The 26,602-nt window shown below is 39.3% G+C and overlaps 1 protein-coding gene across 3 annotated transcripts in view; it reads right to left on the bottom strand.

Annotated features, from left to right (window-relative positions):
- Positions 1 to 23,546, bottom strand: part of kat6b (K(lysine) acetyltransferase 6B) — a 51,090-nt gene extending 27,544 nt beyond the window's left edge. The window contains exons 1-2 of one of the 3 annotated variants that reach the window (XM_062055525.1): positions 23,272 to 23,546; positions 16,190 to 17,046 (exon numbers count right to left, since the gene is read on the bottom strand). In XM_062055525.1, the coding sequence (XP_061911509.1) occupies positions 16,190 to 16,813 (624 nt within the window). In that variant the 5' untranslated portion in view covers positions 16,814 to 17,046; positions 23,272 to 23,546. Of the gene's footprint in view, positions 1 to 16,189; positions 17,047 to 22,160; positions 22,729 to 23,271 lie in introns of those variants that run through there. The other 2 variants (XM_062055524.1, XM_062055526.1) reach the window with 2 other exon arrangements.
- Positions 23,547 to 26,602: the final 3,056 nt, after the last annotated feature.

Consider the following 26,602-nt stretch of genomic DNA (forward strand, 5'->3'; position numbering starts at 1 on the left):
ATATTTTTTGGCATCACAACATCTTTTTTTTGTTTGTTTTTTAATTTATAATATGTTTTTAAACTCAGGAAATATGTCCCTGGACACATGAGGACTTTGAATATGACCAATGTATGATCCTGTAACTACTTGGTATCAAATTGATACCCAAATTTGTGGTATCATCCAAAACTAATGTAAAGTATCAAACAACAGAAGAATAAGTGATGATTACATTTTAACAGAAGTGTAGATAAAACATGTTAAAAGAAAAAGTAAGCAGATATTAACAGTAAATGAACTAGAAGTAGATTAATAATTCATCACCACTTGTCCTTAATAATTTTGACAAAATAATAGAATGGAAAATGACACAATATGTTACTGCATACATCAGCAGCTAAATTAAGAGCCTTTGTTTGCTTACTTACTACTAAAAGACAAGTTTTCTTGTATGTTCATTGTTTTATTTAAGGACAAACTTGCAATAAGAAACATATGTTTAATGTACCGTAAGATTTTTTGTTAAAATAAAGCCAAGAATGCAATTTTTTGTGGTCCCCTTTATTTAGAAAAGTATCAAAATAATTTTGGTACCGGTACCAAAATATTGGTATCGGGACAACACTAGTAGGTGTAATGTTTTTCTTTTTTTCTCTCGATGTCCTGCACCTCCCCCTTTGAAGTCTTCTAACTTAAAGATATTCATTGGAATTAGTTGAACATTTGTCCCTTGTTGACATGAAAAGTACAGTTACAGGCACACAATGTAAATATATCCTAAAAGAGATTGTCTGATGTGTGTTTTAAGCACACTATCATGACTCCCAGTGGAATAAACCAAGCGACCCTATGCCAATTCACACATCCAGCACATATCCATTACATCTGAGTCATCTTAGTAAATCAAAGTTGAAGGGTTTAATCCTATTCTTGAGACTAGCGCTTGAAACTGAAAGGATTACCTAGTATGTCATCAAATTACTGCCACAATAAAAACATGTTGTTATTGCCATGACGCCGTGAAAATTTAGCAGAACAAACATTATCAGGGCTTCTGTCCCAAACCTGCTTTAGAATTACAACTCTCCCGTTGCTCATGAAAGCAGTGAGCATTTAAGCAAGTGCTGCCTCCTTCCCTGCATGTAAAGAACGTGCAGATGTGATCGTTACTTGAGGCTGTAAAGATCATATATCATCATGGCTTTGTCAATGGAGCTTTAAAGGGCACTCTGGGCGGGCACAAATATAGCATCCTCACTTGAAACTTCATACATGGCCACCTTCTGACCTGCAGTTGAATCTCTCCACCACCTCTTCCATCCATCATTACATACATGACAGGACCACCTTTTCAACCAGTTACAAGGCATCCTCTGGGGGTAAAAACGCAGCTTTGTTGATGGCTACTGTATCAATTAGATGCTTGAGTAGGTTGGAGCAGTTTACTCCCCTACTTCCCCAACCAACCAGGTCAATATTTGAAAGTGGGCCTCTGGGCGTTGGAGGCAGACTCGGCAAAATAAAATTATGGCTTCTACACCTGATAATATTCATTCGGAGCATAATACATAATATAATAACATGGAAATATATTATTGTTATGTCTTACTTTGCGTTGCTTCTCATAACCTTTCTGGTGTTATTACTTGCACAGCAAAATCCACTTTAAAAGCTTAAGATCAGTCAGCTTTACAGATGCCACGTCTCCTTTGCAAGCAGTTTGCGTTGTTGTAATGACATCTACTTTAACTCAAATTCTCCTCTGCTCTCTTAGCCACGCACTGCGAAACCACAGCATTACTTTAAACGAGAAGTCCTAATTAAATGCACAGAGCCGTGGGTTTTCACTTAGTGGATTATTTTCTGAGTCTTTCTATGGATTTCTATTATAACAAGAAAAGGACATTTCCTGTCTCTCCCAATAGTAAAAGACTAATAATAAAAAAAATCCTGAATCCAGTAAAAATGTAATCACTTGTTCTTTCTCCCATATTTCCTGAAAGTTCAATAAAAATCTGACCATAACTTTGTGAGCTATGTTGCGAACTAACAAACACAAAAAACCCCAGCAAATCAAACCATAAACGAAATTGGCAAGTTAATGCATGTTTGTTTTGTCCGTTGGTGGCTTCCAAACAGGCTGTAAGAGGGTCCACTCTTTGTCAGCACTTGTGTGCATTTGTGCTGGAGCTGAATGAAATAAATGGAATGAACACTCTTGTCAGTCATTCGATCACTTTGACTCAGCACAAACTGAAGTTGAGCCTTGTAAACCAAACGTAAGGTAACATAGTAGAAATGATCCGGATGATGATTTGGTATATAAATTATAGTAAAACATTTACAAAACAGGTTACAAAAGCTCGTATTGGCTTTTGAAGTATGACTGTTGGCTTAAAAAACAATTGAAAATAATTATTTAAAAAATGTTCCTAACAAAAATCATAGAACGTTTATCAATCTAACAAAAGAAAATAGAGCAACCTCTACTCCAACCCAATCCCAGCTTTACAATACTTAGGATAGACATTAACAAAGCGTTTCAGAAAACATACAAATACAATACCTATTAAATATAATATAATAATAGTTTTGTTTTAATCCAAACATTATTCCCCCACACTCCCAAAAAAAGATACAAATTGCAACAAAAAAAAAAGGATATACATATATTTGTATTTTCTCAAAAATTATGAATATATACAGAATTGGAATGCATAAAAATAGCGATTTGGATGTGAATACATTTTTTGGAGCACCTCCACCCGGATGATCCCCGAAATCTAATCATTCCCATTTTTTTACATTTCCTGAAAGGTTCATCAAAATCCACCCATAACTTTAAGTTGCAAACTGACAGACGCCGGCAATTACTGTACATATTATACCTCCTGGCAGCGGTAAAAAGGTGGTGGTTATCAGACATGGCGGGCAATCAATGATAGTCTGTTGTTTTAATGGAGATAAAATAGGGGAATCACAAAATATGCAATACTTCTCCAAAGTTTGTTACAAAGTGGAATAATTGAGATTAGGTATCGGCACGGGGCGCCGTGGTTAGCGTCCATGCCTCACAGCGAGAAGGTCCTGGGGTTGATTTTTTTCTGTGTAACTGCGTGGGTTCTCCCCGGGGACCCTGGCTTTTATTCTACTTCCAAAGACATGCACTTGGGGATAGGTTGATTGGCAACACTAAATTGGCCCTAGCGTGTGAATGAATGTCGGTGTGATTGGTTGTCTGTCTCTGTGTGGCAATTTGTCTAGAGTTTACACTGCCTTCCACCCGAGTGCAGCTCGGATAGGCTCCAGCCCGCCCGCGACTCAGAGAGGGACAAGCTGTAGAAAATTGACGGATGGCTGAAACCCCCACTTTGAAACTGAACAGTCAGCGTTACAGATGTCTCCTCTACATGTGTTGTCATGCCTTCATAAAACGTTATAGTAGAAAGTAAATGCAGCAAATTAATTATCGGTTTTCAAACAAGTCTCTTGGAGGTGTGGTATTTATTTGTTCAAGCGTATGACGCACCTGTTGGCATGTCATGGAGCAAAGGCTGCTGCTTGAGAAAACAAGGCTAACACTAAAACGTTAGCTGGTCTATGAGAAGCCTGTTGAACAAGCCTGGCTGGAGATCAGATTACAAAATCTGTCGGTGTTGACAATAAAAATGTGTCATACTTCACGTGTTTTCTGTCACAATAAAGACTAATCCAAAAACATTGCACCTAGTCCACAAAATCATCTTACCTTCACTCTGAATAACAGATCAATTACATGAAGTTATTTTCCAGCCAAATATTAAGCAATTATGTCAACTGCTTTTAAACAAATTGATTACATCATTGCTTGTTTGTGTGCAAAAAATGTCATGCGGGGTTGTTATCTTTTTAAAAATACATTCATCTTAAGCAGAATCTGTTTCTTTACTCTTCTGAGCGCAACTAAAAATGACCGGGTTTTATCACCTTTTGTTGGCTGACAGCAGACACGACAGTCAGAAACAGAACACGTGCATAATAGCAGCCTCATTAAAGTATGTATGCGGTTGATTAAACAGCTACCGCAACAACCGCTTAAGTCATACCGTTACCGATCTTGGGGTTTCAAAGTGACGGAAACATGGTGACATGTATTTCTTGGCCATTATAACTGCTTCAAAACAACAGGCTTCTTGCCGAACAACATAAAGTTTACATTATTATTAAGAGCAGACGTTTGTGATCTTTAACTAGCAACAGAGACAGTCGACAACAAAGAAGCAGACTGTTGGGAATGATGATATTCCAAAAGAGCAACACATACAGTATGCTAGACCCCAAACATCAAATCCTCTGCTTTGAATTAGTGTCTGCTATGTCTTTTCTTCTTTGCTGAAAAATCCAAAATCCACAGAATATGACAAAAAATAATCTTCAGGTTTTCCAACCCAGCGAAGCAGTCTGCACACCACCTGTGTTTGGCCTTAAGGTGCCGCCCCTGGAACTTTTAGGGAGGATGTTTTAAGTGGACAAGAATGAACCACTGAATTCCAACACATGGTTCACAACAATTATGACAATTGTCAATGATAGGATCCAATAAGACTTTTGACCGTGTGATATGTCGATCATACAGTGGACTGGCTTGTTTGTGCCAAAACTTCTGATGGTCTGGTGAAAAAAGTGCGCTTCAGACCTCAAAATCTAATCTGATTGTCATGTACTGATATACACTACCGTTCAAAAGTTTGGGGTCACATTGAAATGTCCTTATTTTTTAAGGAAAAGCACTTTAAACTAGTCTTAACTTTAAAGAAATACACTCTATACATTGCTAATGTGGTAAATGACTATTCTAGCTGCAAATGTCTGGTTTTTGGTGCAATATCTACATAGGTGTATAGAGGCCCATTTCCAGCAACTATCACTCCAGTGTTCTAATGGTACAATGTGTTTGCTCATTGGCTCAGAAGGCTAATTGATGATTAGAAAACCCTTGTGCAATCATGTCCACACATCTGAAAACAGTTTAGCTCTTTACAGAAGCTACAAAACTGACCTCCCTTTGAGCAGATTGAGTTTCTGGAGCATCACATTTGTGGGGTCAATTAAACGCTCAAAATGGCCAGAAAAAGAGAACTTTCATCCGAAACTCGACAGTCTATTTTTGTTCTTAGAAATGAAGGCTATTCCACAAAATTGTTTGGGTGACCCCAAACTTTTGAACGGTAGTGTATAAAACACAGAAGCGAAATTATGACAGAAAAACTATACAATATGTCTTGTTTTTGCAGTGGTCAAAGCCAAGAACAGGCAACAGTCAGTCTGTTTCCATGCACATATGAGTGTAACGATTCGTCTTAGCAACTATTCAATTCAGATTTTTGGTTGCCGATACGATTCCGAAACGATATTTTTTCAGAACAATACAATCCAAAACAATACAGTGAGTTGAAATCGATTCAGCGCTATTGTGACTGAAATAAATACTAGATGCTGGACACTACAGGTGAAGTTTCCTATATTCCGGTTATTTATTGTAAAGGAAATTAGGTATAAAAAAAGTATGTATACAAACAAGCAAGTAAACAATTAATGGCCAATATATTGACATCCTATTTGAATAAATTGCAACCAACACTTTAGATTGAATTAACAAGAGGAAACCTTTTCTGCGCTCATTTTCAACATTCAAGACATTTTCAATAAAAGTACAGAAACCAACATTTTATAGGTAGATTTATCTGGTACTTTTGTTTTTGTTTTGACATTAAAAAAAAATACATTATTAATATCAAAAATAAAGTGCAACCTACATCTTTTAAAGTTGAATTAGCAGAAAATGTACCTGAGAAATAAAGTACAACTAGATCTTTTGAGCAGTGAGCAGTGGTTTGATCATAAAGACATACCAGAAGTGATAGTGCGTGGTGAAGTTGGTAGAGTGGCCGTGTCAGCAATCGGAAGGTTGCAGGTTACTGGGGTTCAATTCCCACCTTCTACCATCCTAGTCACGTCCGTTGTGTCCTTGGGCAAGACACTTCACCCTTGCTCCTGATGGCTGCTGGTTAGCGCCTTGCATGGCAGCTCCCGCCATCAGTGTGTGAATGTGTGTGTGAATGGGTGAATGTGGAAATACTGTCAAAGCGCTTTGAGTACCTTGAAGGTAGAAAAGCGCTATACAAGTATAACCCATTTATCATTTATAGCGGACAAGGGTTTAATGAACAAGTAAATGAGGAAAGTGTAAACATTTTTTTATTTTACTTTTTTAAATTATACTAATATGCAGTTTGTTATACTAATATACTATGTTCCTTACACTGTTTTTAACCTTCTATTTCAACCTTGTGCGTTGGCGAACTTGCTCTGCTGTTACTTCCGGTCGCATTCTTTGTGGTTTAAAGTTAAGTTGTGGCTTCATATTATTGTGTTGTGTTTTTATTTGTTGTAGATTTTGCAATTGTACTGTAGCTAAAAGTTTTTGTTGTAATTAATATTGTCTTGTGGCGTTGGTATGAACTCAACCACCATAGGTATCTGACATTTGCCACAGACGAACAGACAGCTTTAACGTTAAACATCCTTATCATTAAAAGTGCTAAACTTCACATATGTTCACTAGTCACTTTATACTTTTTACTGTCTCGTTTTTTCTACATTGCCTCTTAGAGTGGTCTTAGGCCATATTGCATATTGTGTATATTGTGTTGTTTTTGTATATTGTGTGGTTTCTTCTTTTTTTTTAAATGCAAAGCACCTTAGGGAAGCAACCTAAATTTCGTTGGACCTGTACCTGTACATGCACAATGACAATAAAGATCATTCTTTCATCCATTCATTCATTCATAAAGCCTGCAGTTCCTAAATCCAGTGTTTTTTTTGCTGGTATCGATACAATCAATATATTGCCTTTCAAACCGATGTTGGATCGATACCTACCTTCCGGAAGGCCAACTAGCCAAACACAGATCAATAGTCCTAACTAAATTAGTTTAATTTCTTAAATTATTTTGTGCCAAATAGTATTTCTACAACACATTTTATTACTTCATTTGATTGCGTTTTTGTTTTTTTAAAAATCAGATTAAAACACCGGCTACATCATACGATTGGAAAGCAGTTCTTTCTGGCATGTAGTGCAAGGGACCAACACACCGCTTTTTTATTACACTATTTACAGGCGGTGGGGCTGTTTACACACACAAGCATACAAATTGAAGATTCAGAAGCTGAAATAAGTAAATATTTTTAAAGTATATTATAAAAGAAAACCCAACCGTTTAATAAGTGTTGTCGAAGAAGACACTAAGTATGTGACATGACGCAAGGATATCCTGGTGGAGGAAAAAATACTCTAGTGAAGAATTAAACGTCTGTATATAACAATTTAGACATCATTGACATGTGAACCAGCAATTAAAAATAATTTACCGCTTTGTTTGTACTAAAAGTAAATAGTTCAACAAAATAGCAATCTTATTGTATGTCTCTGGTGATCATAATCAACAGGAACCAAAGCATTTACAGGGTTTTCCCTAAATTGCCAAGATACCTGCGGTGCTAGGGGCGTGGTCATAACATTATTTGCTATGATGCACATATTTTTTTTGAAAAGGCAAAAAAATTTATACATACATTTAAAACAAATCTGGTATTAAATATAGTATTAAAATATATTTTTTCTTACATAATATCATTCTGCCCTATTTTTCAATTGTTGCCGCTTTTTGTACAATGTACTTTGTTGCGATTTTTTTTTCTACAGATTTTTCCAATCCTTTTAGTCACTCGTTCTTCATTAAAAACGACTGGCCACAAATCTAGCATCTTTTTCTGGTGTTATTAAAGACTGTACTCCTGTTTGGAGACTCTTCTGTCGCTCCATGTCCGCGACGAACAATGAGCTGCAGAGAGCCTGACGCCACACTTGCTTCGCGCTCCTGGGAGCCTTTCTTTCCTCTAAAGCCGCCAGTGTCATCTTAAAATTTCTCTGTCCGAGGATATATCTCGGATATATCATCGGTCCACATCGCCTACAGGCTGCCTCTGCTTCAGACAACCCCGTGCGTATTGCTTACAACAGTTGGATCCAGCAGCGCTTTTCCGTTGATCAAAGTACGTTTTGAACTTGATGTCATCATGTATTTTGTGATGAAAAAGTCTAATAAAATGTATCCATATTTACTCTATATATAATATATATTTAAACACAGATCTTTGATTTTTGTTCATAATTAGTGTTAACACGTCAACCTCTTCTAATTACAAAATGCCTTGAGCTTTATTTACCCCTTTTTTATGTTTTATTAAAAAAACAAACGGCCTCACTTCACAGGTGGCCTGCACGTCAACTGAATCCCCGGTTGTTTTAATCATATATTTGAGCTTTCGTAAGGTGAGACATGTACGTTAAATGACAAAATCCAAAAATATAGCGTTATTCACGTTATTAACGACTGTACTCACGGGAAAAAGTTCTTCAAAGCGCAATTATATTCCCGCATTTCCTGCATCTCTTACAAAGATGCACGGGGTGCATGAATTCCAATAGGGAGCAAGTCTCGCCAGAACACCGGTGAAAAATGTTGGCATTCGACAGAATAGTATCTCCAGACTTTATTTAGCACGGTGGTTAGCCTCTAGTCCTGCTAGTGCGACTCCAAGGAGACACGCAGAGCAGGGTGTTGTGCAAGGGTCCACACCTGTCGCTGATAGTAGTCTTTAACGCACGCAGTTAGACTCAATGAAAGTGAAATGAGGCGAAAAGTTTGTTAATAGGAACTTTTACAGTTACTCTTTTTACCCAGCTAAATTGGAAAGTACACACCTGTGTTTCCACCAAAAACTACCCGGGTAGATTTCCCAAGAACCTTAGAGGGGCAAACTGTGCTATCGACCGGTTGAACATAGTTGGGGTGTCCCCAAAAAACGTTTTTCAAACCCAACGACCGCCATTACAGTGTGCTAGATGACTTCTTTATTACTTATTTCTTTAGTATTTCAATTACAAAATCCTTGACAAAGGAGGGAAAGCAGGACAAAAGGAACTTTCGACTTGCAGGAACTTTTATGGGGAATTTTGATGCTAAAGAACACTGATCAGTGGAACTATCTTGAACTGTTTTTAATCAGCCACAGTCTTTAAACTAGTATACAATTTAATGTTTATGAATGTTTCATAACATATTTACAGAGGAATATAAAGTATTCAGCTGGACTTTGAAGTGGCAAGGCAAGATGCTCATTGGAACTCAGACCTCATAGTTTATAGAGAAATGTGAAATGGACGAGTGAAACGAAGATAAATCACATCAAATAACTATTGACTTTGTTACAAGCTGTAAAAGTAGTCATTGACACGCCATTTGTGTAGTTATTTGTCCCAACCTGAGTGAACTGAATGCTAATGCTAACAAATCCAATGCGTTTATGTTGTCGCCTAAAGATAAATACTGACATTTATTATTTATTTAGCGATGACGTGGCGACTTGTCCAGGGTGTACCCCGCCTTCAGCCCAAATGCAGCTGGGATAGGCACCAGCATCCCCCGTGGCCCCGAGAGGGACGAGCGGTAGAAAATGGATGGATGGATATTGTGATATACAGCTGAAATGGACCATAAAGAAATCGCCTGACCCTCACAAAGGCATCATTTATTGAGGGAATGACATTCTGACTGATGGACACTGTGGACAAAAGCCTGAATTTTTATATAAAATCCAGTACACTTTTTGAAAATTCATATTGTTTTCTATCTTATTGCTTTGTAAAAGAAACAACAATATTGTCCGTTTTACATGGTATCAGTGTAGAAATATAATGTACCACTCAGCGGTCCTCTCCAAGGTTTCTCATAGTCATTCACATTGACGTCCCACTGGGGTGAGTTTTCCTTGCCCGTATGTGGGCTCTGTACCGAGGACGTCGTTGTGGCTTGTACAGCCCTTTGAGACACTTGTGATTTAGGGCTATATAAATAAACATTGATTGATTGATTGATCCATACGTCATACCCTGAACTGTGAAATACGGCGGAAACGCAAACCCCACACTTCTACAGAACTAAAGGTTCCAGGAATTTAAAGTTCTTGAAATTTGAGGAAAAGGCTTAATGTGATCACTGAACTCTTTGCCCACGCACAATGGCCTATAGCAGTAGATCTCAAACTTTTTTCACCAAGTACCACCTGAGAAAAAACTTGGCTCTCCAAGTACCACCAGAATGACCAACAATAAAATACAGTAGCAGAGTAGGCCTACGTATTCATTAAAAACAAGTGTATTTAATATTTTGGCTACTGTAACACTACACACAGCTTGAACAGCAACACTGACTATAGGAAAATAAAACATGGTATTATAATCAAGGGATTATCTGCCATACCACTAGTGGTACACATACCACAGTTTAAGAATAACTGCCCTATGGCAGAGGCAGGAGCCACCGCTGCTGTGAAAGTGCGTGATTTGAAATGCAGCGGACTCTGCCTTTTAGATATTAATATCACAAACGCACTAAGTTAATCGTGGCATCCAAAATTGTGATTACAATTCTATTAATTGTACAGCCCTAGCAATTAGCAGTAAAAAGAGGGTGGTGTGGCTCAGTTGATAGAGCGGCTGTGCCAGCAACTTGAGTGTTCCTTGTTCGATTCCAGCTCCAACTGCCCTTGTGTCCTCGGGCACTGGTTTAAATGTAGCTTAAATATAGATAATGGGTTCCACTATGTTAAGCGCTTTGAGTCTCTACAGAAAAAGGGCTATACAAATAAAGTTCACTTCACAAATGTTGTAGTTATCGGTTGGATCCGTAGCTTGACAGCTACTGGCTCTACCTCATAAGCATGTAGCAATCTATTTCTCTATTTACATTCCCACAGAGCTAAACAAGATGAAATCAACACAATCGCCCCCAAGCGTACAAGATCCACACAGCACATGGCCAACTGGAAACTGGGACTTCACATGGAGGTGTGAAAATAAAATACAAATATTTGCAAAAAAATGTGTCTACCGCCATCCCACGCTTCAGATATATTTGTTTCTATTTTAAAGCATACTTTACATGTTTTTTCACCTAAACTAAGTGTTATGTATTATATGTATTAAAGTGCAGTTAAAGGGGCTGTTTGCAACATTTACGCAGATGCCTAGGTGGCGCCAATTTTCCAATGTACAGGTATTTTACATTCTCCTACATAATTACGTACGTACGGAACACATGCACGCGCATTATGCGAACAATTTCCCTTGTGGATCATTAAAGTTTGTCTAATCTAATCTAATTAGTTTGAGGTGTTAGCTGATCATAGCAATTTGGATAGTTAGTGTTAGCTGTCAGAATGTATATTCTATCAAAACAAGATGACTGCAAATTGTTCGTTGCTTCTCTTGGGACTGTTTTTGTGTGTGTGCACATGCTCCCTGCGCGTACGTGTTGACGAGACCGGGTGAGTGGCCGCCGTAAACACCAATCATTTTATCCGGGTCGGTAAATCATTTTTTACATAAACTTTGTAATTGTGAAAAATATGGACAGTTGTCTAACAAAAGTGTTCTGTTGAACCAGCAATGGTAACATAGGCTAGCCGGTGGTGTTCTGGTTATATTTTTTTGCTTTGAAAAATTTTACTGTGAGGAAGTTGCAAACAACACCTTTAAGTTTTTGTCTTATTTTCTATTAACTATGTTGTGAAGATATTCACAGTGGATCTTCCTTTTCCTGGTTAAGGGTTATACTGCAGGCGGCCAATCTTGGCACTACTGGATCTTCAATCTCAAGTTGACCAACTTTTAGCAGTACTTCCTTCCTCATCAATAAGACATCCTCACATTGGTGAGCCTATGACGAGAACGATGTCAAAAGACTAGAGTCAAGGCGCAGCAGACTCGATGTGTCTCAGAGCTCCATTATTGCTAACAAGTAGACCTGGGCCGATATTGCATAAGTCAATTAATTGGACGTCAAATGAAAATGTACACAACAACTTTGCTAGCCTCGATAATCGCCATTCCTTTGCGTGTTTACGGGCTGCAAGAGCAATCATCCTTTGCATCGAATTAAGCAGCGGCAGGCATTGGTATTACATGCACAAACTCCCGACAGTATTGCCGTATTAAAATAAAATGATCGAAAAACCGTGAACGATAACCACACTTTGATTAAATCATGGACATCTTTCCCACATCAGAAACATACCGCAATCTTAACTTGTATGAACATATTACTGTCTAAACTACTATGAACATAAAAGCTGTGCTGTCAGTGCACAAAGTGACCAATCCATTCTTGACAGTTTTGAGTTGAAACAGAGTTCAACAGGAAGTGAACTCGTGTGACCCAATTTGCATTTATTTAAAACACATTCTAATATTTTACGACTTAAAATGGAAGAATATAAACATTTAAACACAAGTAAAAATAGTATGGCTCTTATGAAGCCAGAACAATATCGTATATATCGTCTGCCAAGAAAGTATATTCTGTGACTCTTAATTTTAGTTTGGTTTTTTTTTAATAAAAAACTTAGTTAAAAGATTGTAGTGTGTGTGTGTATAAGTACTTTTTGAGCACATTCAACAATCCGCAATAACCATAACAGAGTATATTTGATTTGTATTTGTTTGTTTTACTTAACTTGGATATTGAAAAGTTTACATGTCCATTACAATGTGAATATATATGAGAAATCTAAGTTCATTTGTATTTGAAAGGGTAAACTTGGAATATTATTGTGTATTGATATTACATCAGTGGCTAATTTGGTCTCAAAATAATGTTGAGACCATAGTTTATCAAAAATGATTTGTAGTTCAATATATCGCCCAGCAAAATGTGTTTTCTGCCCGGGCATACTAACGAGACTGCTCTCAGCTATCAGCAGTCAGGGCAATGCAAAGTGGAGATGAATCTTGTCAAGATGCACTTCCTCTTGGACATCAATTACACATCTTTGGCTTGAGCGATGTGAAATGACACTGCGGGACACGCATTGCTAACAACACGGAATGCTAACACCACAGCTCATGATAGTAGCTGTGACTGTTGACCAAGTTTTTGCAGAACAACACACACACACAGTTCTAACTTAGAGGAATTGGATGTGATTGGATGTGATAAAGTATTTCGATGTGGTGGCGGTGTTTTACGCTGGAGCCACGGCCACAGCAATGACACTTGGAGGATCAACAAACCTCTAGAAACTACAAACTGACAAAGAATTTGGTGCATTCGGATGCCAGGAGGCGATGGAAACCATATTTTAAAAGTAACTGCTGCCATAATAATATTGGTTCAATTTTGCTTTCCTGTCAAAATTTAACCAAAATTATGGCAGCAATTACTTTTTAATACAGTTTCATGTCGGCAGAACAGGGGTTAGTGCGTGTGCCTCTCAATACGAAGGTCATGGGTTCGATCCTGGGCTTGGGATCTTTCTGTGTGGAGTTGTCATGTTCTCCCCGTGTCTGCGTGGGTTGCCTCCCGGTACTCCGGTTTCTTCCCACCTCCAAAGACATGCACCTGGGGATAGGTTGATTGGCAACACTAAATGGGCCCTAGTGTGTGAATGTGAGTGTGAATGTTGTCTGTCTATCTGTGTTGGCCCTGTGATGAGGTGGCAACTTGTCCAGGGTGTACCCCGCCTTCCACCCGAATACAGCTGAGATAGGCTCCAGCACCCCCCGCGACAACGAACGGGACAAGCGATAGGAAATGGACGGATGGATGGATTCCTGTCAACCTCAATATCACCAAAAAGATCGCTTGTTAATGCAGTTTGTCTCGTCAAGCACACACTGGCCAACTCTAATAATGTGAAAGTCAAATTATTACCTGTGTATTAATATTAAATAATGAAAAGGTCATTACCCCTCAAAATGGACATTTATAAAAATATTTAATTCTGAAAAAAAGTTAGTGTCTATTGATCTACTGAATGTCTTTTGCTGCTTGGTTTGATTGCTTGATTAATCAAACAAACTAATCGATAGAGAAGTCAATTACTAAAATAATCAATAATGGCAGCCCTAATCAGCATGGCAACATCTTATGGACTGAAAAGAGCTGTTCTCTTCCTGGGGAGCAGCATTTTTGCATCAACCGAAACCAGAGCATGAGCTGAAGAGATGCTGATGATTTTCTTGGAGGGGTTCTAAATTAAGTACATTTCAGGAAATTATGCTGCATGAAAAGAGCAGGCTGTCCTGAGCGAGGGGGTGGGGTCTTATTAGAACACTGCTGGTGGAAAGAGAGCTCAAGTGGTTGCATAACACAGCAGGGGGAAAAAAAAAAGAAAAAATCCAATTCCTCGCCTTTGTTCCTGGCAGAGTCTCTCTTCAGACGCTTATAAACCGTGAGCCAATGCTGCTCTTTTCTACCGCAAAGTACCTGTTTTTCTCGACACATAACACAGCCATTGTGTGTCTTAGTTGTGAGGAGCCTCAACATTTGAAGTGCAAGGTAAACCTTGACTGGGCTGGGTGGTGTCAACAACTAAAAGGGCTCCAAATGGAAAGCAGCTGCAAGAACCCTGTGCTTTATAAACATTTTTTTAAAGCTAAATATCATTTTTAGGCCCCGACCACAGACAGTCACAGTTATGGCTGCAGAATCAAAAAGGTGTCGCTTCCTGATTATTCACTGTGAAACTGCTGACGAGCGAGGTGACAACTCTATAGGCAGATACTTGAGGTTTTTTTGTTTTTTTTTAATGCATGAACCCATTTCCACCACAGCTCTTTGGAGGGAAAAAAAAAAGCGAAAAAAACCTTTGCACTACGACAACAATGCTTTGCTGTAGCCAGACTCAAGTCTGTCTGACAGATGACTCAAGTGGATGACCATGAACATGAAATATATACATGTTATGATGGCTGTTTGAGTGTACGACGTACTCTTTCAATTTGAGTTTGCAGTACAAGGGGTAAGCACCTTCCCACTGTAGCTTGCTTTTTAGCAATGTTTTTAGCATTAGCCTACCGACTGCATAGCTAACTTAATAGTGAAACAATCCTCATCAGTGTTTGACGGGCATCATTTAAGGAAAATGTGCTTGCCTCTTACGTGTTAAAACTGACAACCAGACACAATCTGAATGCACGCAGCACAAATTAACAATCCTCTACCGTCCCTCGGGGGGGTGAATCAGTCTATTTAGTTTATGTTCCTCCTGGTCACCATCCCAGCATCTGCATGAGGCACATTAAGTCTCTGCATCTTCCAATTACCTCCTCAAAAAAGATTTATCTACCTTAACTCACAAGACAAGAGTCAACCACATCCTTTAAGGGTCATTTAGGCTTATGTAACCTGTGGGAAACTTACCGCGCACACAAACAGAATGGCTTCCTGGTTATCGGCGACTCTCGTATTATGGAGACGCAGCAACAGTAACACAAACACTGGAGGGGCCACACGCTCCGGTGTGGATGCCAACAACCATTTAAACAACAATCAAACATTTACTCTCGGTTATTGCATAGAGAGAAAGCGATATTGCACAAACAACTAAAATATTTTCATGCCACACTATAAAGCCTCACCACAATGTTAGCAAGCTAGCAAACACAGAAGCTAGGATCAACAGAATGTATCCAGTTCTTCGACGCCGTCCTGTTACTTGTTGCCTGGCAGAATTCACCATCATGACTTCCCCATAGACCAATTGATGACAAGTTCAACCAGTCACAGCCACTAGAAAGTTAATCCTAAACACATTTTATACGCCTTGGGGGCGGTACAAAATACTAACAGCAATGCTATCACTTATGACCCAGCATCAATATTGTCAAATATTGATTCCGATGCTATGCCTAATCTTGTGATGTATCAGTGGTTTTCATCCAATACAACAAATAATTATTGGTATCAAAATGTCAATTGGTGTTGATTGCTTATTGAAGCAACTCAGGCAAAATGTACTGCACTATTTGACGGGCAAACCAGCAGAGACGCTGTTGACTAGTTGTTGTCTAAAAAAAAAGGACAACAATTGAAGCACATACCTGAAGCACAAATGTAGAGGCAACATTTGTCTGCTGTAGAGAGTGGCATTAAAAAATGGAGTTCAGAACATTCAGTGTCTTTGATTCCTTTGGAAGTTATATCAATCAAAAACCCATCTCGAATGAACTGGAAATTTTGTGAGACTAGAATATACTACTCCCATCGTGAAACCATCATCGAACTCTGCATTGATTGTAAAAGTTGCGAGGTGTGTGTACCTGTTCTCGCTCATGAGGGAGGAGCGTTACTGATGTCAACACCAAAGGGAAAGCGCCCGGACACCTTGGCACTCTCCCCTCGGCGCCGGGATGCCCGAGCTGATAGCGCGGTCCGTTCTTGAACAATCGGCCGCTGTTGACGGACCGCTTGGCCGCCAGCCGCAACCTCTGGCGGAAGGCCGGGTTGTCTGCGACTTCCGTCAGGTCGTCCTGGTTCCTTAGGTACCTCTCGATGTTCTTAAGCGAGGAGCCGTGCGAGTCATCCATGCCCTCAATGGCCCTCCGCAGGATCTTATTCCAATCAACGTGGCGGAGATCGCTGGAATTCCATATAGATTCCTTTGATGGCACAGACACAACGGGAGGTGGTGGTGGAATTGATCCGGCTCTCGCAAGGTTCCCCGGGTCCTTGTACGAAGTGCTACCCTTATTGGTAACCTTAAGTATAGAGCCGTCGTGAACGCTTAAATCCAACTGCTCCAGGACAGTCTTCCTGTCCAGTCCGTGAGACGAGGCCACCGCATGACAAATCCTCTCCTCCGAGGGACGCTGCTTTTGACGCTTGATTTTCTGTATTGCCTCGAGAATCCACTCAGTGTAGAGAGGGTTTGCGAGTTTGACCATGGCTGAAAAAGGACACTCACAAGAACGCGATAATCCATACAGATCCCCGCTTTCTGCTGGCCAACGCTTGGTACATCCACATCCTTGACGAGGAAGTCAAAAAGGTACGTTCCACATTGCCCTCTTACATCAATCCTGAATGTAAGACAACCGGGGGAGAAATGTTGGCACTGATAAAATTCCACCGCTGGCGTGAGGGCTTGAGTTTTTTCTACTGGAGTCCAATATTAAACCTAGGAGAAAAACAAATACACACGTCACACAGATAGATATAGATACACATGTATTTCCATATCGGTCCAAACATAATACAGCACTTCTTCTCAAGAAAATACTTTGAAACACACAGGTCACGGTACAGTTGGGGTCTGGAGCAACTTTGATAGGAGTTAAAAACTTGGTAGTGACTAACAATCGTACTAGGGCTATAATTAGTTTGATTCGTAAAAAGCTTTGATTTACATTGTGTTGTTTCGATTACTAAATTGTCCCCAGTGTGTGAATGTGAGTGTGAATGTTGTCTGTCTATCTGTCTTGGCCCTGCGATGAGGTTGGCGACTTGTTCAGGGTGTACCCCGCCTTCCGCCCGAATGCAGCTGAGATAGGCTCCAGCACGCCCCGCGACCCCAAAAGGGATAAGCGGTAGAAAATGGATGGATGGATGTTTCGATTAATCGTTGAATGAGTGTAACTAATAAAAAAATTATCAAATACGGACTCCATGGAGTTGTTATTAATGCACAAATGTTCAAAGTGCAATTTCAATGTTGATGTCCATTTATTTGGGAAAAAATAATTACGATTACGGCAAGCGGAAGCGTTGTTTATTTCAACTATTCTTCTTAAAATACACAAATGAGGTTATGAGGTGTTTTTTTCCGATTATTCGAACAAACTAATCAATGGACTACTCCATTACTAAAATAATCGATAACCGCAGCCCTAATTCGTACATTAGGTCCTTTAAAACAATACAATGCCCCGGTCCTACAGAGGATTTTTGACTAGCATTTTTGCAGTCTGTTCTTAAAGACAACCTATATTTAAAACATGATTCAAAAAACTAAACATTGTATCTTTGTCATCCAAAAGTGGGTCTTGAACGAGGGGTATCGTCTTACATTGAGGGTAGTCTTACATTTGGGTCAAAACAGTAGTTAGCTAGCATCTAGGTGGATTTGATGGTCATGTTTGGTAAAATAAATTGATGTTCTTAATAAGTGTTAGCAAAGCAAAAGTTCGAGAAACTTCTCCTGGATTTCCAAAGAAATGTTAACACTCCTTGTTGTGGAGGTATGTGTGTTATTGTAGCATAGACCACTTTCTAAAAACTGGTCTTGGAAAAAAAAAAGGGATGGTCCTATATTCAGGTCAATACGGTAACTAGTCAACAGCTGACAGCTTTAATAGGCATGCTTGGTCACAGGAATGCGGCCCGCTCAAGATGTTTTCAAATACAGTGCAAAGAACAAATACTAGAAAGATTTATAGGTTTGTAATTCCAAGCTAACCGGTAAGTAACAGCAAAGTTCTAGACACGTTTATGAAGTTGCAAAGAAGTGTAAACACACTTCTTCCTAACGTGTGTGTGGTGTTGTAGGACAGACCACTTGACAAGTGAGTTTTAATTCCCTTTTGTTTTTTTAGCTGGTGTTAGAAAAATGAGGGCTTGTGTTATATACAGTGTTGTCTCATATTCAGGGTCGTCTTATAATTGATTGAATATGGTAACTAGTTAACAGCGGAGTTGATTTGATGGACATGTCAAGTAAAAAGAACGCAGTCCTTGAAAGATGTTATATAAACATACCTGATAATACAAAGCCCCTACGCAAATATAATACAGTACAAGAAAGTGAACTTAAGTTCTTAACGAGACAAATGCACTTTTTCTGTCGTTGCGTGGACGCCTACCTCTCCCGTTATCGTGGACGAAAGGGAAGTAGGAAGGCGTGTCCAACGCATATATAGAGACAGGTGTCAGAGTAATTATTGCTGTAGGAAGGACAACGAGACAATGGTTCCACAATGACAAAACATCAAACAACCTTCAGGTATTTACATGTAAATTACACATTTTGTGTAAGTAATAAAACATTATAAAATACATTATTTACATGACATAATTGACCCCGTTACACTAATAAACAACAGCAGCTACCAATAGGTAAGAAAAGTTGTCTATGCAAAACAGGGCCTTTTTAAATAAAACATCTGCTTTATTTTTAAATGAATACTTACGCCTACTACGCTACTGTATTTTAACGGTGGCACTTGGAGAGTAAATGGTTTCCTGAGGTGGCACATGGTGGAAAAAGTTTGAGAACCAAACATTTTGTGGCTTTAAAGTCCAGGCTGTTTGTCAAGTAGCAAACAAGTTGTAGGAACTTCCATGGAGTTCTGAAGAAGTGTAGACACTTTCCTCAGGAAGGTGGGTGTCATTCTAAAAGGAGAAAACACCACCACAAAACAGCCAGTGTTTTATTCCCTACACTTTCAACATGTCAACACGCGGGCTTTACCGTCACGTAACATTTTCGGTGCTTCCATATGGATATACGTGAGAACTATACGCTAGTTTATATTAGAAATGGCAACAGCGGATGCATGTCCATGTACGAGCAAGTCCGCCCCACAAGAGGATAGTGAAAAAGAAGGAGCTTATTGGCTACAGCGCGCACTACAATGGCGGACGCGCGCAAGACACTCTGGGTACATTAATACCATATTTGAATAATCGGCGGACGGTTTTCCCATTTTCAGACATCAACAATTGTCCACATTCAAAACAGCTTGTTTGGGGCACGTAGAAAAGAAGGCATGGTGGTGGTAGTATTATGCTCTGGGCCTGTTTTGCTGCCAATGGAACTGGTGCTTTACAGAGTAAATGGGACAATGAAAAAGGAGGATTACCTCCAAATTCTTCAGGACAACCTAAAATCATCAGCCCGGAGGTTGGGTCTTGGGCGCAGTTGGGTGTTCCAACAGGACAACGACCCCAAACACACGTCAAAAATGGTAAAGGAATGGCTAAATCAGATTAGAATTAAGGTTTTAGAATGGCCTTCCCAGAGTCCTGACTTAAACGTGTGGACAATGCTGAAGAAACAAGTCCATGTCAGAAAACCAACAAATTTAGCTGAACTGCACCAATTTTGTCAAGGAGTGGGCAAAAATTCACTCAGAAGCTTGTGGATGACAAAAGCACCTTATTGCAGTGAAACTTGTATCCAAATATTAACATTGCTGTATGTATACTTTTGACCTAGCAGATTTGGTCACATTTTCAGTAGACCCATAATAAATTCATAAAAGAACCAAACTACATGAATGTTTTTTGTGACCAACAAGTATGTGCTCCAATAACTCTATCACAAAAAAATAAGAGTTGTAGGAATTATTGGAAACTTAAGACAGCCATGACATTATGTTCTTTACAAGTGTATGCAAACTTTTGACCAAGTCTATACAATTTGTTTTCCCTTTTTTGGGACTTATGTACCGTATTTTTCGGACTATAAGTCGCTCCGGAGTATAAGTTGCACCGGCCGAAAATGCATAATAAATAAGGGAAAAAACATATATAAGTCGCACTGGAGTATAAGTCGCATTTTTGGGGGAAATTTATTTGATAAAACCCAACACCAATAATAGACATTTGAAAGGCAATTTAAAATAAATAAAGAATAGTGAACAACAGGCTGAATAAGTGTACGTTATATGATGCATAAATAACCAACTGAGAACGTGCCTGGTATGTTAACGTAACATATTATGGTAAGAGTCATTCAAATAACTATAACATATAGAACATGCTATACGTTTACCAAACAATCTGTCACTCCTAATCGCTAAATCCCATGAAATCTTATACATTTAGTCCGGGGGTCTGCAACTCGCGGCTCTAGAGCCGCATGCGGCTCTTTAGCGCCGCCCTAGTGGCTCTCTGGAGCTTTTTCAAAAATGTATGAAAAATGGAAAAAGATGAGGGGAAATAAAATATATTTTTTGTGTTAATATGGTTTCTGTAGGAGGACAAACATGACACAAATCTCCCTAATTGTTATAAAGTACACTGTTTATATTAAACATGCTTCACTGATTCGAGTATTTAGCGAGCACCGTTTTGTCCTACTAATTTTGGCGGTCCTTGAACCCACCGTAGTTTCTTTACATGTATAACTTTCTCCGACTTTCTAGGACGTGTTTTATGCCGCTCCTTTTTCTGTCTCATTTTGTCCACCAAACTTTTAACGTTGTGCGTGAATGCGCAAAGGTGAGTTTTGTTGATGTTATTGACTTGTGTGGAGTGCTAATCAGACATATTTGGTCACTGCATGACTGCAAGCTAATTGATGCTAACATGCTAATTAGGCTAGCCATATGTACATATTGCATCATTATGCCTCATTTGTAGGTATATTTGAGCTCATTTAGTTTCCTTTAAGTCCTCTTAATTCAATTTATATCTCATGACACACTATATGTAATATGGCTTTTAATTTTTTGAGGCTCCAAACAGATTTATTTTTGTATTTTTGGTCCAATATGGCTCTTTCAACATTTTGGGTTGCCGACCTCTGGTCTAGTCTCTTACGTGAATGAGCTAAATAATATTATTTGATATTTTACGGTAATGTGTTAATAATTTCACACATAAGTCGCTCCTGAGTATAAGTCGCAACTATGAAAAAAACTACGACTTATAGTCCGAAAAATTTGGTAGATCCAAATACACAACAGCCAGTACCAATAGGTAAGAAAAGTTGGCAATGCATAACAGGGCCCATTTAAATAAAACATCTGCTTTATTTTTAATGAATACTTAAGCCTACTACGCTACTGTATTTCAATGGTGGCACTTGGAGAGCAAAGTGTTTGCTGAGGTGTGTACATGGTGGGAAAAGTTTGAGAAACACTGTTCTAGAACATAAAGAAACACACATGTGTAGATTTAAAGTCAGACAGCAAACAAGTTGTAGAAACTTCCATGGAGTTCTGAAGAAGTGTAAACACTTTCCACGGGAAGGTGAGTGTCATTCTAAAAAGGAGCAAACACCACCACAAAACAGCCAGTGTTTTATCCCCTACACTTTCGACATGTCAACACGCTGGCTTTTCCGTCACATAAAATGACGACAACATTCTACACCAGCGCCACTTTTTTTTTTTTTTTTTTTTTTTTGACAGCTCCATGGCCGCCCACAACAAAAAGTCATCCACGCCACACGCACAAAATCAATGTCCGCCTCCCCTGACAGCCACACGTTCGATGCCCCGACGGGCGGAAAAACCTCGACTCGGGACTAAAACACGAGAAAGTGGGCCAACAAGCCGTGTAACAAACCTGGGAGTCGCGTCGAGGGGGCTGCTGGAAAATGACAAGCCTTCAAAGTGGCGTCACCTAAACAGTCGCCATTTTGTTACACTGTTGTAGTTTACGGCGAATCCGACATGACGCTGATTACAATCCAATGGAGTCTCATTAAAGCTCGCCGACACTAATGCGCCCGCCCTAACAACTTCAATATTGGCTGTAACGAGACGAGATCCGATTGCTGGTTTGATAAAAGACGTGTCAATCTCCATGCATGCGCTCACGCCATTGGCCAGTTAACCTGTCACTCCCGCCCCCTTCTCTTGACCCGCCTTCTTAAGGTGCCTTTACGGTCGTGTCAATATAATTAACAGGCGGACAGCGCGTTAAAACATTTATTTACAACTTGTCCCCCTTTGTAATGTGTGGCCAAACACTACACGCTAACGTGGAAGGTGCTCATTGTACGATTTAAGACGAATAATCCACCCTCTGTCGCGACGGTTAACACCGTCCCACCTTAATAACACATTCCTCATTGGAACACTCGCAAGTGGATCGTTTTTACACTTTAAATGATTAATTATTAGGGACCAGCGAGGCTTAAACGCCGATAAACTGGCACGCAAATGAAAAGTGGTGCGTTTAAAGACTCCCGACAAGAGGGGGTCAAAATGTGTGAAGGGCTACAATCGCCCGCTTTATAAGCACCACGTCCCTTCTTATTCTTTCCCCGAGAGAGAAGCCCGTTAATTCTCTTGATGATTCACATTCAAGCCAATTAAACATGCGCTATTTCATAAAAAAGTATGCGTTGTTTCCCCCCCCCTCCGCTAATAAGAGGTGATGACAGTGAACGTCCCGCATGGCGTTGCGCAATGAAGGCATGACCTCTTTATCGCCATTAAATAATTCCTACAAACCAAAATAGTTGAGCCCTGCGGGGATGAAAAGAGACAAGTTGAGGAGGTGGGAGGGGAGGGGATTCATAATTAATAATTCATAAACGCCGTCTAGTAGTTTAACGTCCCGCCGCCGTTAATCGGTGTTTAATAAAAATGTGCACCAATCGACGCTAAGTTGCGCGCAAGAAAAGCCCAAGAAACGCAATGCAATGGTCGAAAACAACTGCTTAGTTTACCTTCTCAAGTTGTTCCGAGAGTCCTCTTGTCTTCATGATGGCGAAATGATTTTAAAAAAAAAAAAAAAGAAAAGAAAAAAGAAACAAGACAAGGAGGAGGGGATAATAAAAAAAAAAAAAGCATATCCGAGGTGCAGAGCTCGCATGGAGAGCAGCTGATAACAACTAATTGAAAGGTTAATCTACATAGCAGCCTGTGACAAAATGGTACCCTCCTCCTCCTCCTCCTCCTCCTCCTCCTCCTTCTTCTTCACTGGAGACATCACTTCTCCAGTGTCGACCCACCGTCATGTCATCGCTTACTTTAAACACCTGCGCAGATATGCAGTAAATACAAAATATGCATGCAAAAAAAATTAAACATCTGCACATGTTTACTGTTATTGCTTCCCCCCCCCCCTTGTTTGGACTCGAAAAAAACAAAACTGACCAAGATTACACGCAGCACAAAATAGACATGCATGCCTGCAGACGACCACAATGTAGCCCCACTGGGTATTTTCCAACGCAGTGGTGCTCAAACTTTTTTCCACCAAGTACCGCCTCGTAAAACACCATAATGACCGACATTAAAAGACAGTAGCGTAACAGGTCTAAGTATTCATTAAAAACAAGGCAGAGTTTTTTTTTTTAAGCAAGTATATTTCATATTGTTGGCCGCTGTAGCATACCGCAATTTAAAAATCACCGTCCTAACGCATTCCCATACGCAAGTGCGCAAGAGCAAGACCTTGTGGCCGGGCTGGGGAACTGCAGGAGAGAGAAAAAAATAAATGCTCGAATACGCACCAAGAAAAAATGTTGTCGACCAATAAAAAACATGAAATTGTCACAAACCGCCTTAATCGCATCACATAACAAAGGATGAACAGGATCTTTTGTTTTAGCATCGCCATGGTAACAGGTATGCGAAATGCAAACTTGTAGACTTTCTTTTCACAAGTGGAAAAAACACCACCGAGTGGGGTAAAATGGTGAACTGGAATTATCGTGACGTCGGGAGGCAGGCGGACATTTTTTCCCGGGAACCCCGAGAGGGACAAGCGGTAGGAAATGGATGGATACGCAAATATGCCCTGCAAAAAAACCCGTAAAAAATACGCCGGAAACTGTGAAAAACAATCCGCCTTGAACTAATCACATTGATTGATTGATTGATCGAGACTTTTGTTAGTAGATTGCACAGTACAGTACATATTCCGTACAACATACCAACAACAATAGAGGATGAATGAGGTTAGGGTTAGGGTTAGGGTTAGGGTTATGGTTTTAGAAGGTGAGATAACTCTTGAAAAATTACTGGCTTTTAATGGCCAAAGGTATAGATGTGTGTGTCCAAATTAAAGGAAATGGCAGGCTGTCTTTTTTTTAATAGATTTATTACAATCTTTGGCAAGCTAGTTAGTGTTTGCTGTGGTCTGGAACAACATGGCACACAAACAACTATCTGAAATGCAGCCAATATTACATACAGATAATGTGTCATGAGGCATGCAAAACTCAATTATATACAAAGAGGATAAAAGTAAAGGATATTAAATTAGCTCAAATATATCTACAAATGAGGCATAATGATGCAATATGTACATACAGCTAGCCTAAATAGCATGTTAGCATTGATTAGCTTGCAGTCATGCACTGACCAAATATGCCGGATTAGCACTCCAACAAGTTAATAACATCAACAAAGCGCACCTTTGTGCTTTCACGCACAGCATAAAACATTTGGTGGACAAAATGAGACAAAGAAGGAGTGGAAGATTTTACATGTAAACAAACTGTTGCGTCACAGTCCACAATACGGTGAGTTCAAGAACCGCCGAAATTAGTAGGACAAAACGATGTTGACCAAATACTCTCATGAGTGAAGCATACAGACAAATATATTAAACAGTGGGCTTTCGAACAATTGGGAAGGTTTGTGTCATGTTTGTCCTCAAACAAAAAACATACTAAAACAAAAAAATAAAATTTCCCCCACATCTTTTTTCATTTTAAATCCTTTTTTAAAAATGCTCCAGGGAGCCACTAGGGTGAGCCGCATGCGGCTCGAGAGCCGCGGGTTGCTGACCCCCGTAGTAGACCAACGTAGCACAGCACAAGTGAATAAAAACACCACCTAGTGGTAAAGTTGGTGAACTGCATCACCTGTCAGAAAAGTGATAGCAATGCGCAAAACGTGTACAAAATGTAAAAAAGTTACCAAGTACCAAAACAAAAGTGGGGAAATAAACAACTCACAGAATGCACCCAAGAAAATATGTTGACTATGAAAAACATGACAATGTCACAAAAGTAATAAACGTCTTTAAACGCATCGCATAACAATAACAGAGGATGAACACTTCTCCATGGGAAGAGGTATAAGAAATGCACGCTAGAGTGAAAAATACCACCTAGTGGGGAAAATGGTGAACTGCAATTTTTGTGAAGCGATCAAAAACTAAAAAGTAAATTTTTTTTGTCAAGATGAAAAAAAATAAAAATAAATATAGCCCACAAATATATTCAACGTAAAAAACTGCGCAGTAATCTAGTTTGCCGCAAGAAACTGTGAAAAACAAGCCGCTTTGAAGTAATCACGCGCCAACAACAGTGGAGGATGAACAAGGTTCTTCTGTATTTTTGTTTCCACGGTAACAAGTACTGTGGTAGAAATAGATAATGATAGACAATCGCAACATATTCCCATACAGAAGTGCATAAAAACGCTACCTAGCGGGGAAATTGGTGAACTGCAATTTTTGTAAGGTCATTAAAACTGAAGTGGTAAGGTTTTTTATTTGTCGAAATACACACAATGCGTAAATGTGCCTTATTAAAAAAACGATCTAAAAACATGTTTTTATTCATGTGGTATAACAAGTTGAAAACATCACCTAGTGGGGAAATGGTGAACTGCAATAATTGTGACGTCGGGAAGTAGGTTAAATATTTTTGTCGAAATACACAAAATGCGTAAATGTGCACTGCAAAAAAAGTTGTTAAAAATACTAAAACGTGAAAAACTGCAATAATCTAGCTTTCCACAGGGAACTGGAACAAAAAAAACAAGCCGCCTTGAACTAACCACATACCAACAACAAAAGAGGATGAATTAAGTTCTTCTAGATTTTCTTTTCCACGGTAACAAGTCGTAGGAATGCATGCTAATAGACCACCGCCATGCATTCCCATACACAAATGCAGCTGATAAAAACACTACCTAGTGGTAAAGTTGGTGAACTGAATCACCTTTCAGGAAAGTGATAGCGATGCAAGCACATGCAGAAAATTAAAAAAAGTTCCATATAACAAATATCTTCAATTACCAAAACAAAAGTGGGGAATA

The sequence above is a fragment of the Entelurus aequoreus genome, linkage group LG08 (genome assembly GCF_033978785.1).
Source record: "Entelurus aequoreus isolate RoL-2023_Sb linkage group LG08, RoL_Eaeq_v1.1, whole genome shotgun sequence".
NCBI classification, from domain to species: Eukaryota; Metazoa; Chordata; class Actinopteri; order Syngnathiformes; family Syngnathidae; genus Entelurus; species Entelurus aequoreus.